Source organism: Arabidopsis thaliana, chromosome 2, assembly GCF_000001735.4.
Source record: "Arabidopsis thaliana chromosome 2, partial sequence".
In the NCBI taxonomy this organism is placed as follows: Eukaryota; Viridiplantae; Streptophyta; class Magnoliopsida; order Brassicales; family Brassicaceae; genus Arabidopsis; species Arabidopsis thaliana.
The window spans coordinates 17461554-17477317 of NC_003071.7; the positions used below are offsets into that span (position 1 = coordinate 17461554).

The 15764-nt window shown below is 35.0% G+C and overlaps 4 protein-coding genes across 13 annotated transcripts; 1 reads left to right on the forward strand and 3 right to left on the reverse strand.

Moving 5' to 3' along the window:
* Positions 1–101: 101 nt before the first annotated feature.
* PGAZAT (polygalacturonase ADPG2-like protein) lies at positions 102–2689 on the reverse strand. The gene is made up of 9 exons (NM_180028.3): positions 2252–2689; positions 2022–2153; positions 1767–1937; positions 1619–1639; positions 1318–1525; positions 1079–1160; positions 876–984; positions 664–777; positions 102–574 (listed from the first exon to the last, which is right to left on the reverse strand). The coding sequence occupies exons 1-9, from the start codon at positions 2504–2506 to the stop codon at positions 365–367; spliced, it is 1302 nt and encodes a 433-aa protein (NP_850359.1). The 5' UTR covers positions 2507–2689; the 3' UTR covers positions 102–364.
* A 3039-nt stretch (positions 2690–5728) lies between these two features.
* On the reverse strand, positions 5729–8604 carry CPK14 (calcium-dependent protein kinase 14; the record flags this gene model as incomplete). 2 transcript variants are annotated; one of them, NM_129750.4, is made up of 7 exons in its annotated part: positions 5729–6248; positions 6338–6568; positions 6656–6939; positions 7033–7185; positions 7277–7420; positions 7498–7621; positions 7733–8604. In NM_129750.4, the coding sequence occupies 7 exons, from the start codon at positions 8231–8233 to the stop codon at positions 6093–6095; spliced, it is 1593 nt and encodes a 530-aa protein (NP_181717.3). In that variant the 3' UTR covers positions 5729–6092. The 2 variants fall into 2 exon arrangements, with proteins under 2 accessions (NP_181717.3, NP_973661.1); NM_201932.2 differs by having other exon boundaries at positions 5953–6248; positions 7277–7415; positions 7493–7621; positions 7733–8233.
* A 707-nt stretch (positions 8605–9311) lies between these two features.
* AT2G41870 (Remorin family protein) lies at positions 9312–11431 on the reverse strand. Its single transcript, NM_129751.2, has 2 exons — positions 10343–11431; positions 9312–9766 (listed from the first exon to the last, which is right to left on the reverse strand). The coding sequence occupies exons 1-2, from the start codon at positions 10964–10966 to the stop codon at positions 9566–9568; spliced, it is 825 nt and encodes a 274-aa protein (NP_181718.1). The 5' UTR covers positions 10967–11431; the 3' UTR covers positions 9312–9565.
* Positions 11432–12973: 1542 nt separating this feature from the next.
* On the forward strand, positions 12974–15758 carry GK-1 (guanylate kinase 1). Of its 9 annotated transcripts, none has more exons than NM_129752.5 (11): positions 12974–13258; positions 13483–13537; positions 13687–13800; positions 13878–13954; positions 14053–14182; positions 14259–14621; positions 14709–14830; positions 14921–15056; positions 15131–15176; positions 15256–15346; positions 15442–15736. In NM_129752.5, exons 2-11 carry the CDS (start codon positions 13535–13537, stop codon positions 15521–15523), a joined length of 1164 nt encoding a protein of 387 aa, NP_565961.1. In that variant the 5' UTR covers positions 12974–13258; positions 13483–13534; the 3' UTR covers positions 15524–15736. The 9 variants fall into 9 exon arrangements, with proteins under 9 accessions (NP_565961.1, NP_001323627.1, NP_001323628.1 ...); NM_001336943.1 differs by having other exon boundaries at positions 13018–13258; positions 13496–13537; positions 15442–15738; NM_001336944.1 differs by having other exon boundaries at positions 13032–13258; positions 15256–15361; positions 15442–15758.
* Positions 15759–15764: the final 6 nt, after the last annotated feature.

The window sequence follows — 15764 nt, forward strand, 5'->3', positions numbered from 1 at the left end:
GTTTGTTTTGGTAACTTAAACAGAAAGTGGGCTTAAATGGGCCTGACATTCTAATGTCACACGTTAATCAGAACAAATAATACCATAAGGTCCATAACCTTATAAAGAATGTATCCCTTTATTCATATAACTTTAGATAAACAATTTAGTATGTAAGAATACAAATAAAACAACAAATCTCAAGAACATTGTTTATACATGTATTCCTATACTATAATCCTATAATTCATAGTTAGACAATATCTGTTATTTATTGTCCATGTATATATATATCCACAAGTATATTTAGTATATTTTGTAATCGATCTATCTGTATTTATATATCTATATGTATGTGTTTGATAGATCTAAGCGATCTAAGTAACTAAGTGGAGTTGCACTGAGGCAGAACAGCTCCTTTATCAACCACATTAGCATTGGTGCAAGTTGCTTTTCCTCCTTTAATGTTCACTCTGTCAAGCACAATTCCTTGGCATGGATAGTTCTTGCTGCAGTTAAACGTTATTGCGTTTTCCGATGCGCTAGTGCCACTTATGTCCCGGTACACCACGTTCTTCACTTGGACCGCGGATTTCTGAAAATATATACTAAATGATTAGATCCAAGAATATGTGTTACCAATGATGATGAGTATTGGATAGATTTGATCAGATTGCAGTGAACCTCTGTAGTGCATTTGCTCTTGTCGCAGTAGTCTTGGTCGATTATGATCGGATTCTTAACATTATCCATCTGAATGTTTTGAAATATAATATTGCTAGCAGTTCCTGACCCTCCCTGATAAATTGGGTTGGATTAAATGGAATAACAATTAACAGATGGGGAAATTTTTGAGAGTTTAGTTAAAATCGAAGGACTAGTTTGTGAAGTTTCACCTGGTAAGTTTTGATTCTTACTCCATTGTCTGTACCGGAAAGCTTAGCACCATCCACAGTCACGCCTGAGACAAAAGCCTTTGAATTGTCATCTCCAAGGCTCCCAATACTGCTCATGTTTTCAAAAATAAATATCAAATTTTCTTAGTATTAGATTATGATCGAACCCTTTTGATATATTATTCAAAACAATGATTTGATACCTGATACCGTGACCGGGACCGCAAGTTATATCATTGATTTGAACATTTTGTGATCCACTTTCAATAGATATGCAATCATCGCCTATATTTAGGAAAAAACAACTATTAAAACTCCCTTTAGATCAATCTCCGTAAATTATTATATATAGCCTTAAAATCCATCTCTCTTGGTAAGCAAGCAACTTTTTTAAGTCACGGACAAAATAAAGAAAACAAATGTTAATGTATAAAATAGTAACCTGTTCCAATGATGGATTCGGAGACTCGAATGTTTTGGGTGTTAGTGATATGAATACCATCGGTGTTAGGACTATCCGCAGGCGCAGTTACCACGACATTAGAGACCTGAACGTTGGAGCATTTTTCAATCGAAATCTGGATCTGCTGTGCATTTCTCACCTTCAGATTCTTCACTATCAGACTTTTCGAGTTGTAAAAAGTAAGAGCCTGAATGTAAAAAAATATATACGTAAAACACTTGTCCAACTATGATCAAATCCATCAACATTATTTTTTGATATCATATATGTTTCAACGTACCGTTGGGGCTTTTGTGCATGGCTGCATATACAAAAAAAAAAAAAAAAAAAAAAAAAAAAAAAAAAGTTTCAATATCAGCAATAACTCAATATTCAAAGCTGTTTATTAATTAAAGAGAAGATTTATACTTTTACATATATATACCCACCTTAGCTTTGTTCCGTTTGCATGAGTTTTGCCACCACGTTTCGCCGTTTCCGTCCACAACCCCAGTGTCGCCTCCATCGACTGATAGATTGTTAACGCCATCAAACATTATCCATTTGCTGATATCTTTGTAATCCGATCGTTTTTGAGATGCGGATAACGTTCCGAATATCTGCCGTTCCATCGACCAAACGCTCGTTTCAAAATCCACACACACATCGTATTTAACTAACAAATAACAATTTCTTGTAATTACCTGAACGGTGAGAATAGAATTGCATGGACCAGTTAATTGAATAGACTTAAGGAGATAAGTATTCCCTTTAGGAACTAGGAGATTAACAGCTCCATTTGAAGAACATGCTTTCTTCCACGCATTCACGAACGCCTAAACAATGCATGCATGGATCATTAGTACTAAAAACAGTTTTCTAATTAATTATACGATGAAATAAAATAAAAACATTTTTATGTGTATATATACACCTGCGTGTCATCGGTTTTTCCATCTCCTTTAGCTCCAAAATCAGAAACACTAACGGTGGTTGGAGTCCGCAAAGAGGCTCTTACAAAACTTCTCAATCCCGTGATGTCCTCTCTTCGCTTGATTAAGCTATCGGATTTGAACCTTTTATAAGAATGGTCATATACATTAGGGCTGATTCTTGAAGCTTTACACCATGAGAACATCAAAAGAGCCCATAATAGGAAAACGGTAACAAGGTTGGTACAACGGGCCATTGGCAAGGAAATGTGTTTTTTCTTTGTTGCTGGAAAAGGAATGCTGTCGTTTTTGGGCAGTAGGTGGAGAATGTTTGATGTTTGTGAATTTTTTGTCCTTGTGTTGCTTTGTTTTTTTTTAATTGGAGAAGTGTGGAGGCACGTGTATTTATAGGCAAATCAAAAGGGACGTTTAAAATTTAGGTTTCTTGAGCTTGAATGAGTTCGAGGTATGGAGTGAAATTGAGATTGTCACGTAAACACTACTTTAGGCATCTATAATTTTATTTTATCTTATTTTCTTCCTTTAGAGTTTCATATTGTAATCCTCTCCTTTAATAAAATATATATCTATATTAATCCTCTCTCTATCTCATTGTTTAATTCATTTAGTTAAAAATTTAGTTGTCTCTTAGCGAGACCATGCTTATCGTATTTTCTGCAAGAAACATCGCTTAAGGATTTAAGGTATTGAAGTTTACTTTCCCCTTTTTTATTTTATCTAGTGTCAGCTCGATTATTTATTGGTTAGATTGACTAAATGCACTATATACTGTATGTGGATTTTTCCTCCAAGAAATTATGTATGATAATGGTTATATAATAATATATATTATTATACGTTATGATATAATTGTGATTTTTAAATCTTCAAACATGTATTTTATGCCGTATGATGATAATACAATTATGTCGCTAATCCCCCATAAATGCAAATTTACGTGAGAAATAATTAACATACGTGAGCTATATAACAACATACTACGAAAGAAGCACGTTTTCGTTAAGAATAGTCGTAATTTCGTGTATTATAGAGATATGCGTAATTTCAGTAAAGAAAAACCGAAATGTATGTTCGTGAAGGTTCAGTTGAAATGGCGATAACTACCTTTCACGTGACCGCCGCAAGCTCTTCCTTATTCGTCACATTGCTTATTGTAAAGAACGAAATTTGGGGTTTATATGGTCAAATATATCCACGTCATATTAGACTTTTTGTTTGTTTGTCAAGTTGGACCGTAATTGAATACTTAAATGTATATTTTTTTGTTCATCCCATCACCCACGTAAGTCGATTTATCTATCAATGCTGGATAGAAATATAAGAATCTGACCTCACACACAAAAAGAAGAAGACTGAACTACATTATATTTGGGAAAATCGCATTTTTAAAAAGACAGAACCCCATAATAGTTACTTGTTTAACAAATTAAATGTTCCAAGTAAACGACGTCGTAGGTTCAACTACTATTGCGCGCGACACACGCATGGCGTATGGGAAGCAAAGTTAGGCGATGCACGTGAAGCTTAATTAGAGAGTTAAGCACATGTGTCTCCCGTTCAAAAAATATGAACATTGTTTTACTTGTGGAAATTTGATTTATGACATGGGCGACATTTGAATTAACACGCGGTCAAAATTTCAATGTGTTTACTTTTAAGTTTTAACACATGATTGAGCAGTAAAACCCCATTTCGTGTTTCTTCTAGAAAAATAAGAATCATGCGTGAACCCTTAAAATTAGTAACAAGTTCTAATCGGATTTTGATTTTCCAACAAAACTGTTTTATTATAATAATAATGAAACCCGGTTAAACATAGAAAATTGACTTAGTGATTCAAAAAGATCCTAAACAACTACAATACGAACTTCCGAATTCAACGAGAAATACTATTACCCATGCATATGTTTCTGAATTAATAAAAACTAGGTCAACGTACGAAAGGTATATATTGACTTTACACCCCAAAAACAAAAAAATGGTATATATACATTGAATATATAAAATATATATAATTTTGAACTCTTTTTATTATACGTATAACAAAAACGTATGAATACATCAAACGGATATATATGAATACACATGTGCGAAGCTTGCTTGAGAGACCCAAAGGTATGGACGAAAGCATGACTTCTGGAAAATTTCCTAGTCGTTGTTATAGCTCTCCTTAATTGTAGGTTCTTGTTCATAATTAGAATTTGTGATGGTTGAATTTATTATTCTTCTGCGTGTACCATTATTCTTTCCTTTTTTACCTCTTAGCTGATGGATCCTCCTAAAACGGCAAAAATAAAATCCAGTGTCATAAACTTTATCTAAGCAAAAATTGCAACGATAAAAAGTGAAAATCTATAAACTTAAGAATTCCTTCATAGAAAAAGCTGGTCAAAATCCGATACATATACATTACATTATATATGATATGTTGTATTCTTTGTTGCACCCAAGTAAATTTCATACTACAACAAAAAAAATAAAAAAATATATATATAAAATCTCTCATTTGCTTTAGCAATGGATAAGGATCTATATATACATCCAACTCTCTCCATGCATATATGGATATGCACAGAAAACGGCATTTATCTGTATTGTAGAATATTCTGAATATAAAATTTCAAATAGAACTACTGTCCAAAGTATTATGTAGTTGAATTCTTTAGTCCGATTTGCATTTAGAGATAGAAATATGTTCTTGCATACACATGTATACAAGGAAACAAAACTCATGAGTGACGTAAAATTCGAATTTATGATAGATTGACAATTTGTTTTAAAAAGTTCTTTTGATTAAGAGATATTATCATGAAACTTTTGCGGCCTATGCATAATATCAAAAGTAATACTTCAATACAAATTTCCATAAACTATTAACACAATAATCAGAAAGACATCAATCGTTTGGTAAAGTATAGATCACATATCATAATTCTTTCTTGTGCTACCTATTTGATATAATAAATAAAGAATGTTAAGAAATATTTGGAAACGGGTAAACGCCCATAAGAGTTGAGGAAGGGGTGTTGTGTAAGTGTAAAACTATATCAATATTTAATTTATATACATATAAAATGATGTTTCTGTTAAATTAGTTGGTACGGAAATTATGGAATGGCCACAAATCACATTGCCTGCCTAAATCGCATTCACACGGCAAGTTTGGATATATATATACATAGTGCCAAGGAATTGATTTGAGATGGCTATGATAATGTTCTTTTTGGAAAATTGCATCAGGTGTTCTATTCCGTTACTATTTCTATATACTTTAAAATAATTCATTACTTGAGAATGTAGAAATACTACGTACAAGCATACGACTTTATCCAACTCGGACCAACGTTATCGCCGCTAATTTAGAGCAAGAAACACCACGGCTAGTTCACTGAACCATGGCAAAAGCCAAATTGTTTCGACAAAAGGAAAGTCAAATAATTTTGTAAAGTTATTATTGAAAAAAAAAATACATAGTTCACTAGAAAATACTTGATTAATGATCATATACTATGTCAAATGGTAAATGAATAATGAAAATTACACAACTCATAAGAAACGAAATAAGTAATTAATGATCTTCATTTTCCTCACATACAATTTAATTAATCTACACAAACGGGCTTCTCCTGATCACATGATCGATCATTCAACAATAGAAATGCCTAAAGCTTAATTGATACCCGTTGAAACTAAACAACAAGTTGTGAGAAAGTGAAGATAAAACACCAAAAAGAAAGAACAAATATTTTTCTTCCCTTTGATTCAGATTCAGTTCAATATTCTGCGACTGATAATAAGTATCCATGTCGCGTATTTCAAGCTCTACTTTGTATCTCCATTAGACTGCAAGGACCCATCTTGCATGAGCTTAAGACTAAGACACTTAAACAGGTCCCTCGAGTACTGCCTCGAAGCTTTTCTCCAATCCGTTCCCGTTTTCATCATCGTTGCAAATTCGTCGTAACTTATTTTCCCATCCTGCACAACATTTCGGTTCAACAACATCAAATTTTTTAGTCTTTTTACACGTATAGAAAATATTATAGGTTACAACACTTATATCTTACCTTATTGGTATCGACATCAAGAATAATGGCTTCAACAACTTCTTCACTAGTAGTGTCAACATCATCTGCCAAAGCATCTCTTAACTCCTCTATTTCGATATAACCACTCTTGTTTTTGTCAAAGAACGTAAAAGCTTTCTTTAAGTGCTCGTCGTTGCCTAACTTCCTGATGTGTACCGATATGGCTACAAATTCATTGACGTCTAAATATCCATCTTTATCAACATCTCCCTGTTATAAACAAACGTAACCACTATAGTCAATGCATTGCGTGTGAAACTTTGTATCAGCATTGGAACTACTTGCTTAAGAGCTTACCGCGTCCATCAATATTTGAATGTCATCTTGAGGAACAACAATCCCGAGTTTCTGCAATCCGATTCCTAGCTCGGTGATAGTAATCTTTCCTCTATTGCTTGTATCCATTACTTGGAATCTTTCTTTTATGCAAGATGTTTCTTCAACCGATAGATGCTCAGCGATAACCCTGAGTGCCCTTTTCTTGAGCTTGTTCATAACAGAGAATTGCTTAAGCCTTGCTCTTACGGTTTCACCCAATGATACATTGGAAGCATTCTTACCATTCTGTATCCACGGATGATCTACAAACCAAAGATGATTGAGTCTTAACATTGTTTTCATATGAGCACCAAAAAAACAATTATATTGCATTTGAAAGCAGAGATGATATATACCAAGCACTTGTTGAGCAGTTAGACGACGCCTTGGATCAGGATGAAGCATCTTTTTGATCAGATCTTTTGCATTATCAGAAACTTTAGGCCAGGGGTCTCTTTTAAAGTCAATTACAGATTTAAGAATTGCTTTTGCGACTCCATGTTCGGTTTCTGCAAACAAACAAAGATAGCGAAGGTGTCATTTACATTTGTATGATTCTACAAGAACTGACACAAGACAAGTGGTTTGACAAAACTAAACCTGCCCAAAAAGGTGGAACACCACAGAGCAATATGTAAAGAATCACTCCTGCGCTCCAAATGTCAATTTCTTGTCCATAACTCCTCCTTAATACCTCAGGAGCCATGTAGTAAGGACTCCCAACAATTTCGTTAAATCTCTCGCCTGCAAACAAAAACATTAGTGGGTAAGATTCCTTCCAATTCCGTGGAAACCAAGCATCGAAGATGATAATACATCACCTGGTTTAAAGAAAACAGAGAGACCAAAATCAATAGCCTTCAAAGATGCAGTTTCCTTCTTGTTTGCAAACAAGAAGTTCTCAGGTTTTAAATCTCTGTGCATTACTCCATGCTTATGACACATCTGCAACACAGATTGAATAAACCACATTACTCTAATATAAAAACGTGCCTTTCAAGCAATGTTACAAATCAATACCGTCCAACAAGATTCATAGATAAAAGTTTCACAAACCTGAACAACCTCGATGATCGTTTTAATAACCGAAGCAGCAGCTCTCTCCGTATAATGCCCTCTAGCAACAATCCTATCGAAAAGCTCACCGCCTTCACAAAGCTCCATAACCAAATGCACAGCTTTATCATCCTCATAAGTCTCTTTCAAAGTAACAATATTAGGATGTTCAGGCATTTGCCTCATGATCTCAACTTCTCTCTTAACGTCCTCTATATCAATCGACGTTTTCAGCTTCTTCTTTAAGATTGATTTGCATGCGAAAATCTCTCCGGTCTCGATCTCGGTGCACAGATACGTCACACCGAACTCTCCTCGACCTAACTCACGACCTAATTTATATTTCTGCTTGATCTCATGACCCGTTGGTTCCTTCAACACGATAAGCTTAAGGCCATCGTGGTGGTTGCCGTACTCGTTTGAGAAAGGATTTGGCAATTTAAAACCTTTCTTCTGCTTATCTTGAATCAACGATCCAGCCGTTCCACAACAATTTCCCATTATACAAAATGTGATCAATTAAATAAACGATTGAAAACTTCTTGCAGAAGTGAAAGAAGGAACGAGAACCCTAATCAAATCTTTCCCAAAGCTTAGGGGAGATAAAGAAACCTAGAAACAGATTCTGGAAAAAACTTTGGGGAAGCCTAGTAAGTTAAATGGAATCAAAGGATGTTTGACTTGGAATCTGAGAAGACGAAGCGAATCATATCAAAGGGTTCTTGTATTTATTCAAATATATGCAGAAAGGTTGAAGGCAAAAATGACAGAGAGATATGGAAGGAAGTTCTTTTTTTGAAAAAGCACAAATTCCTTCCCTCCCTAATCTCTCTGTTTCTTCTTGTTATCCTGTTTTCTGTTTTTGTTTTTTTGATAAATCAGATATGGCTTACTTTTAATAATTTATTTTTAGATTATTTTTGCCGTATTATCCAAGCAATTCTGGACGAAGAAAAAATTCCAAAATAAAAAGAACAATTTTAGGATTAAGATCATCTTATGTTTTGATATGGGCATGAGAAAACTTAATTTTTGCTTATTAAATCACTTACACAATATTTATTTTATTTTGTTTCATTTGTGGTAGTAATCATATGTATCTAGACAAGCGCATAAATTCTAAAATCCATTGTTTGTTTCCAATGAATTAGGGATACACTTTAATTAGTGGCATTCGATGAATTGGCAAATTCAGTTAACTCATCGCGAAGTCAAATAATTAACAAAAAAAAACATACAGAGCCACTTTAAATAAAAAATTTACAAAAACAAACAAACCAAAACAAAATACATATTGCCTTTTGTTTTTTTTTCCTCGTAATAGCTCTACTCTTCTTTTTTCAGTCAAGTAATCTATAATTCATAGATTTTTATGTTGATTAGTTGTTAGAGCATACATTCTGTCATGAAATTTTCGTATATTCATAGGTTTTTTTTTGTTAATTAATAGTAATTTTCTCTCTTATGGACTAATTCACAACACTTTTGTCATAACTTTTGAATCACAGTGAGAGGGTTGCACCGAGCCAAAGTTGTAAATTAAATTGAAATTTTGAATTGTCAAAGCACTAGAGATGGATGGTAGAAAGTAGAAACGAATTTTTTATTTGACTTCTTATACAAACGCATTATTCAAAAATCAAAATTAAGTTGAATTATAATCTTCTTTTTTTCTTGTATGGTGTGTGTAACTAAGAAAAGTACAAAACCACACATGACACAACAGTACTACACTCTCAATTATGTGTACATGAGCTATAAAACTGCCCCTTTGTTTACTAACTAGATATATAACGAGTACTGTTTAATTTAATGGTTTGATATAACTAAAAATTAGGAGAAAGAGAAGAAGGAGCGTTTGGCAGGAGGACGTCCAAGGGCTCTCATGAGATTAGCAACTTCAACTACTTTTGCAACCTCTGTCCCTCTCTTTGCCTCTGCCGTCGCTCTTCTCTCCTCCGCTTTCCTCTGCGCTTTCGCCACATTGTTTTGCGTTTTCTCCATCGCTTTTGCTTTTCTCTCCTCTAGCTTCCTCTGCATGCATCGATCCCAAATTGTTAGCTTAACTTATACATACATATCTCTATGTATACATTATGAACCCGTCATGAATGATCACCATTTAGACGATTGTTGAATGAACCTACATTATACTGAATATTTTTCACTATATTAATTATTATGAATCCTGGAAAGGTAATTCAACAATGTTTGTATAATTGGAAATGACGATGCCATGCACGATGGTAAATAAATACTACTATTTAAAAGACTAAAAACATTAATTAGAAGCTAGAAATGTGAGAGAACTAACCATCTCACACCTAATTACAGACAAATTATGCCACCACACCATTCCTACTATAGTTTACAATTTTTCAGATGAGAAGATTACGTTTGACATTCCAAATGGCGATAAACCCAAAAAAAATGTTTATACTGCCAAGTGCCAACTAAGTCCACTTAATTATACTATCACATGGTCTAATTCTATATTAACCAGCTTACTAACCCCAATACTTAATCCCATAGCTCAAATCCAAATCTGACGCATGTTACTAAATTAATCATCGTACGTGGGACCGGAATTTAATTATAAAAAAAAATTACCTCAATTTTCTTCATCCAAGAGTTGGCCTTGTTAACTTGTTCATTAAACCAACCGTTAATAACGGCGTCTTCCCTCTTAAACCTGTTATTAATCTTAGCCAGTTTTGCCGTCTGCCACGCCGTTATCTTCGCTTCCACCTCTTCCCTCTTAACTCTTTGCACCGTCGACCCAACCCGACTCTGACCCGGCCCATTATCACTTCCAGGATCCAAACCCGAACCAGGATACTGATCCGGCACGATTGCTAAAGGATTCGTTTCCTCTTCATGATCCGTGTCCTCGTGGATTCTCATCAACTCGTCTTGTCTCTCATCTTCACGCTGCGTGACGTCACGAGTCATTAGTTCGTTGTTCTCCATGGAGGATCCGGCGATGACTAGAGCGTTGAACTCTCTGCTTATAGTTGTGAAGTTCTCTCCTTCGCTCATCGTCGTCGCTGACCTTGGAGGAGAAAAATAGCCTCGGAAAGCAGGCGGTGGAGGTAGCGTCGCCGTCATCGTCCGGGAATTATCCTCCGGCGCTGGAGTTAGCGCGTGGACTTCTCTAACCACAGTCTCTGGCGTCTCATCGCGATCATTACTTGTGGCGTCCGGTGACCTTTCTTGATGGTAAAGAGTCAGCATAATCTGAGAAATAGGGTTTAGGAATTGTGATCGTCTAAAAAGAAGAAGAAGAAGAAGAAGAAGAAGAAGAAGATCATGGTCTGATCAAAGTAGTTTGATCTCTTCTGATATATCGCGAAGCTAATTGGGTCAAAGGATTTTGTTTTGATTTTAATTAGGTTAGAGGAAAAAATATACACTACATGACAAAAAGGATAAAAATGTGGAATTCTCAAGAAGGTGATAAATTTAAAATATGACAACGGACCACCACTTCGAGAAAACTACGTTGGTCCGGTAAATAGCGACTGCTTTTAACCTTCGGAGACATGCTTGTACATGAATGATTAGCTAGGGATAAAGATAATGCGATCGATTGTATTTTTCACATTTTTTCAGCGTAAATCGGTAATTTCTAAAGAGCAAAACAAACGAGACAATTTTTTTAGGGGAGAAACTAAAATATTAAGAGCGAGTGTCGGCAAGTTCAGACCCTACCACGAAAACAAGATAATACACATGTCGCTTAAAAAAGATTGATGTCTACGTGGCCATATTTGATTAGTTAAACATTCCCGGCAAACTGAGTCACGTATGTCAGCATCATAAAATGAATCTAATGACTTGGAGACACCACTTGTGCGTGGCCACGTATTTGATGTCACGTTTGAGTGTATTTGTATTTTCTGAGAAGCTTGGTAGTGATTTTAGCAAATTGTTATATCTGTCTGCTATGTCTTTTCATCACATTTATGACGCATTATCAACAACATATAAATTCTTTGAATACCGATAACACATATAGGTTACTTTTGTATACGTGTTTCATTTATTTTTGTGAAGCTAGGTTAATTGAGTGTATTCCGAGTTTCCGACAATAGTCTTAAACTAGACCCAACTAACAACCTTTTCCCATGGCCCAATACATTTCCCTTATCTTTTTGATCTGCCATCCACATTGTCTTTTATGTTTATAGATTTCATACAAACCAACATCATAAACATATACAGTTGGATGGCCCATAAAATCACATATTTGGATGGCCCTTTAAGGCCCGTCATCTACGATAATTTATTCGCCATCCAAAAATATTTTGTTAGTGGTTACTAATTCGAAGTTATTTATGTCTCCGGAGAGAATAAAATATCCATATACTGTAATAAACTTGACTGAAAGAGAGCATCCGTATAGATCCCTTAAGCAGACTTATTCCAACATGTTAGATCTTCTGGCAACTCTTGCTATATATCCTCAATTATCCCTTTTTCATAAGAAATCCTTACACAAAGATGTTAAATGTAGTAATGTATTTCTTTGGAGAAAGTACAAAGGTACTAAACCAGAAATTTAGCAACTGAAGTTTTCTCTGCAAACAACAATGTTTTGGCAGAGCAAATTCCTCTCCATCATTTGTTCTTCAATCGAATAATGAGCGGTGGTGGTACCCACTAAGCTATATCTTTGTTCCCATAATTTGAAGCATTCTAACTTGTTAAGTTGTTTCTCTTAGAACTATGAACTAAGAAGTCACGTATTCTTACCCAATCACATTTAGAGCTGTCAAAAATGTATAACTCCGGGGGCCAAACTCAATCCATTTGTTTAAGTGTGTGCATCTTTTTTTCTTTGATAAAACAGTCGGTGCATCTTGAACATTATAAATATCGTGTCGCTCTCTGTATAATTTTTTTAATGATTTCCATTTATAAAAATAGGATTTTTGTTTCAATTCTATAGCAAACCTCTGTAATTGAAATTCATCTAAAAAATAGACAGAAGCAAAATGAATTAAATTTGGCACTAAAATACGTGCATGCAAGCAAAATATACATTAGTTATGAAATTTACTATAATCTTTGAAATTAAATTAAAAAAAAATGTCGTGTTTCAGTGAGCGCAACCGAAATCCAACTGTATTTCAACCTTTACATAAGAAAAGTCAAATTTGTCATAATTATTAGATTTAATCGCATATTAACAAAACTATAGTACGAATATTTTGACAAGTAAATGTGAATAAAATAAAATAAAAAACCAATTTAGGAGCCACCTGTTGACTCTGAGTCTCTCTCTCTTTCGACCTATAATTTAATAACAAGGACGCGCCACCGAGAGAAGCAGAGATTTGCCTACACCGAGACTCGATCATCTCCAAGTTGTCTCCTTTTATAATCCACACATTCATACGGACAAGGGATTACAAATCGAGACAAAAACTCTGGAGAAAATCGAATCTTCTTATTGCAATTAAGAACTCTAATTTCTCCTGCAATCCCAAAAAGCATTGGTCTTTCTCCTGTTTCATACTCAAGGTACGAACAAACATGGGTTCTTGTTTGTTTTGGCTTATTCCCATTGATACCTTTTTTCATTATCGATTTGTGTGTTACGTTACAGATTCTGTCTTTATTTCCATGAATTCTGCATTTGAGTTTTGACTAAAGTGTTTCATTATTTTCCTTGAGTTCTTGTTGAAAATCAGATAAAGATTTTGTTTTTATTATGCTTTTATTTGATCTCTTATATATGATTGTAGTGCCATTGGTCAGGCTGTGTTGTTGTTCTTCTTGGAGGCATAGAATCTTTCTATGGTGAGCCTCCTTGGCTAATTCACTCCATTTGCTAGAGAACTCTAGTTTCTCAATGGATGGTTACTAAAGTTATCAAATTTTGATTCTTCATTCTTTAATTTCTTCTATTGATAGTTTTTTTTTTCTATTTTCTTAATTGTTGTTATTAGGGAGAAGCTCCAGCAGTATTAGTGGATCATCCGGAGAACGGACACTCCAATGGTGTCTGTGTGAAATCTGAACCAGAGAACACTGAGATAACAGTCGATGTCGGCGATCGAATAGTAAGTCCACTTAATGTTTTGATCCAAATCTGTTTAAGCTGGCTGATAATTATCTGACTGAGGTTTATCTTTTGCAGTTTTTGATCGGTGGAACTCATGAAAGGAACAATTTTTCCATTGGGGTTCAGATTTATGACAAAATCAGTAACAACTGGTGCGCGTGAATGTTATGTAGATTCTTTAAATTCTGTGACAAGAATTGTACTTGCATGTCAGAAGAATTCTTAAAGATAGAAACACTTTGTGTTGTAGGTTTAGTCCTATTGTGCTTGGGACAGGTCCTAAGCCCAGCAAGGGGTACTCCGCGTTTGTTCTTGAACAAGGTCGGATTTTGGTTATTAAAAAAGGTTCACCTCGCAACGACTCCATCTGGTTCCTCGAGGTTAGTAATTTGTTGCAGTAACTTAGGATGTTGTGGTGTATCAGTTTGGAGTTCTCACCTGTTGGAACATTGATAGGTCGATAGTCCTTATGTGCGGGAACAGAAGAAGTTACTAAGGAAGGAAGTTGTTGCTTGGAGTAAAGGTGTGAGAGGCAATGCTGAGAAGCCTATTGTTATAAGCGGTCCTTCTGGTGTGGGCAAAGGAACGCTTATATCAATGCTTATGAAGGAGTTTCCTTCAATGTTTGGGTTCTCTGTGAGTCACACAACTCGATCTCCGAGGTCTATGGAGATGGACGGTGTTCATTATCACTTTGCTGATAAAAAAGTTATGGAGAAAGAAATCAAAGACGGAAAGTTTCTTGAGTTTGCTTCTGTTCACGGTAATCTCTATGGAACCAGCATTGAGTCCGTTGAAGCGGTAACAGATTCAGGAAAGGTATATAAGAAAGCTTTTGGATTGATCACGGATGCTTTCTGTGTCTTTGATTTGTTAAACAACGAGTTTTGCTTTTGCCCTACACAGAGATGTATTCTCGACATTGATGTTCAGGGGGCAAGGTCTGTGAGAGCGAGTTCTCTTGATGCCATATTCATATTCGTATGTCCCCCTTCAATGAAAGAGCTTGAAGATCGGCTCCGTGCTAGGTAAAAAGCAGGCTTTTACAATATGAGTTGTTGATATCTTTCATAACAGTTTCCTGGGAGATCATTATCAGTTCAACTTCTTAAAAACAGAGGAACCGAGACAGAGGAGCAAATTCAAAAGCGGCTTAGAAATGCTGAGGCAGAGATCAAAGAAGGGATATCCTCGGGTATTTTCGGTCTCATTTTGTATAATGACAACCTTGAGGAATGCTACAAGAAGCTCAAGGTGAACCACCTTTTGTTAATTGCTCAAAATGTTGTCATGTTCTGAATGCATAACATTACCGGATCTGTTTCCAGAATCTCTTGGGGCTAGATGGACTCGCTCATGTCAATGGTGTAGAAAGTGAGAAACTTAACACTATGCATAGTAAAAATAAGTGAATATGGAAAGTAATTGCTTTTGTAATTGTTTGATTCTGCAGTAGAGGGGATCAATCTTCCCATTGAGTACGCAGTATCTAAAATGGAAGATAAGATCATTATTCAAGAAACAGGAAAAGAAACAAGGAATAAGTAAGCAGCTAACAAGTAATGATCTTATGGTTCTGATAATCTCTCTATGCATGTAAAAGTTATAATTTGACCTTGTGGTAAACAATGGTATGCAGGATTGTAGTGGATATATCTTCGCTTAATGGAGGAGCACCGGGTAGAACAAGGGGGATTCTTGTCGACGCCATTAAGTTCTAGAAAAAGAACTGTTATTTGAAATAACTTATTTCATTCATTACATTACCGTTTTTCCTTGGACTAGATAAACATTCAAAGAGTCTATATGATGATGATGATGATATTGAAAGAGTTTGGTGGTGTTGATATTATTCATTGTAATTTTGTTTGACAAGACTCGAAGAATCAAAGTTGATTTTTTATTTTTTTAGTTGTCGATTTTGAACAAGAATCAAATTTAGAAAAGCAAAACTTGAATACA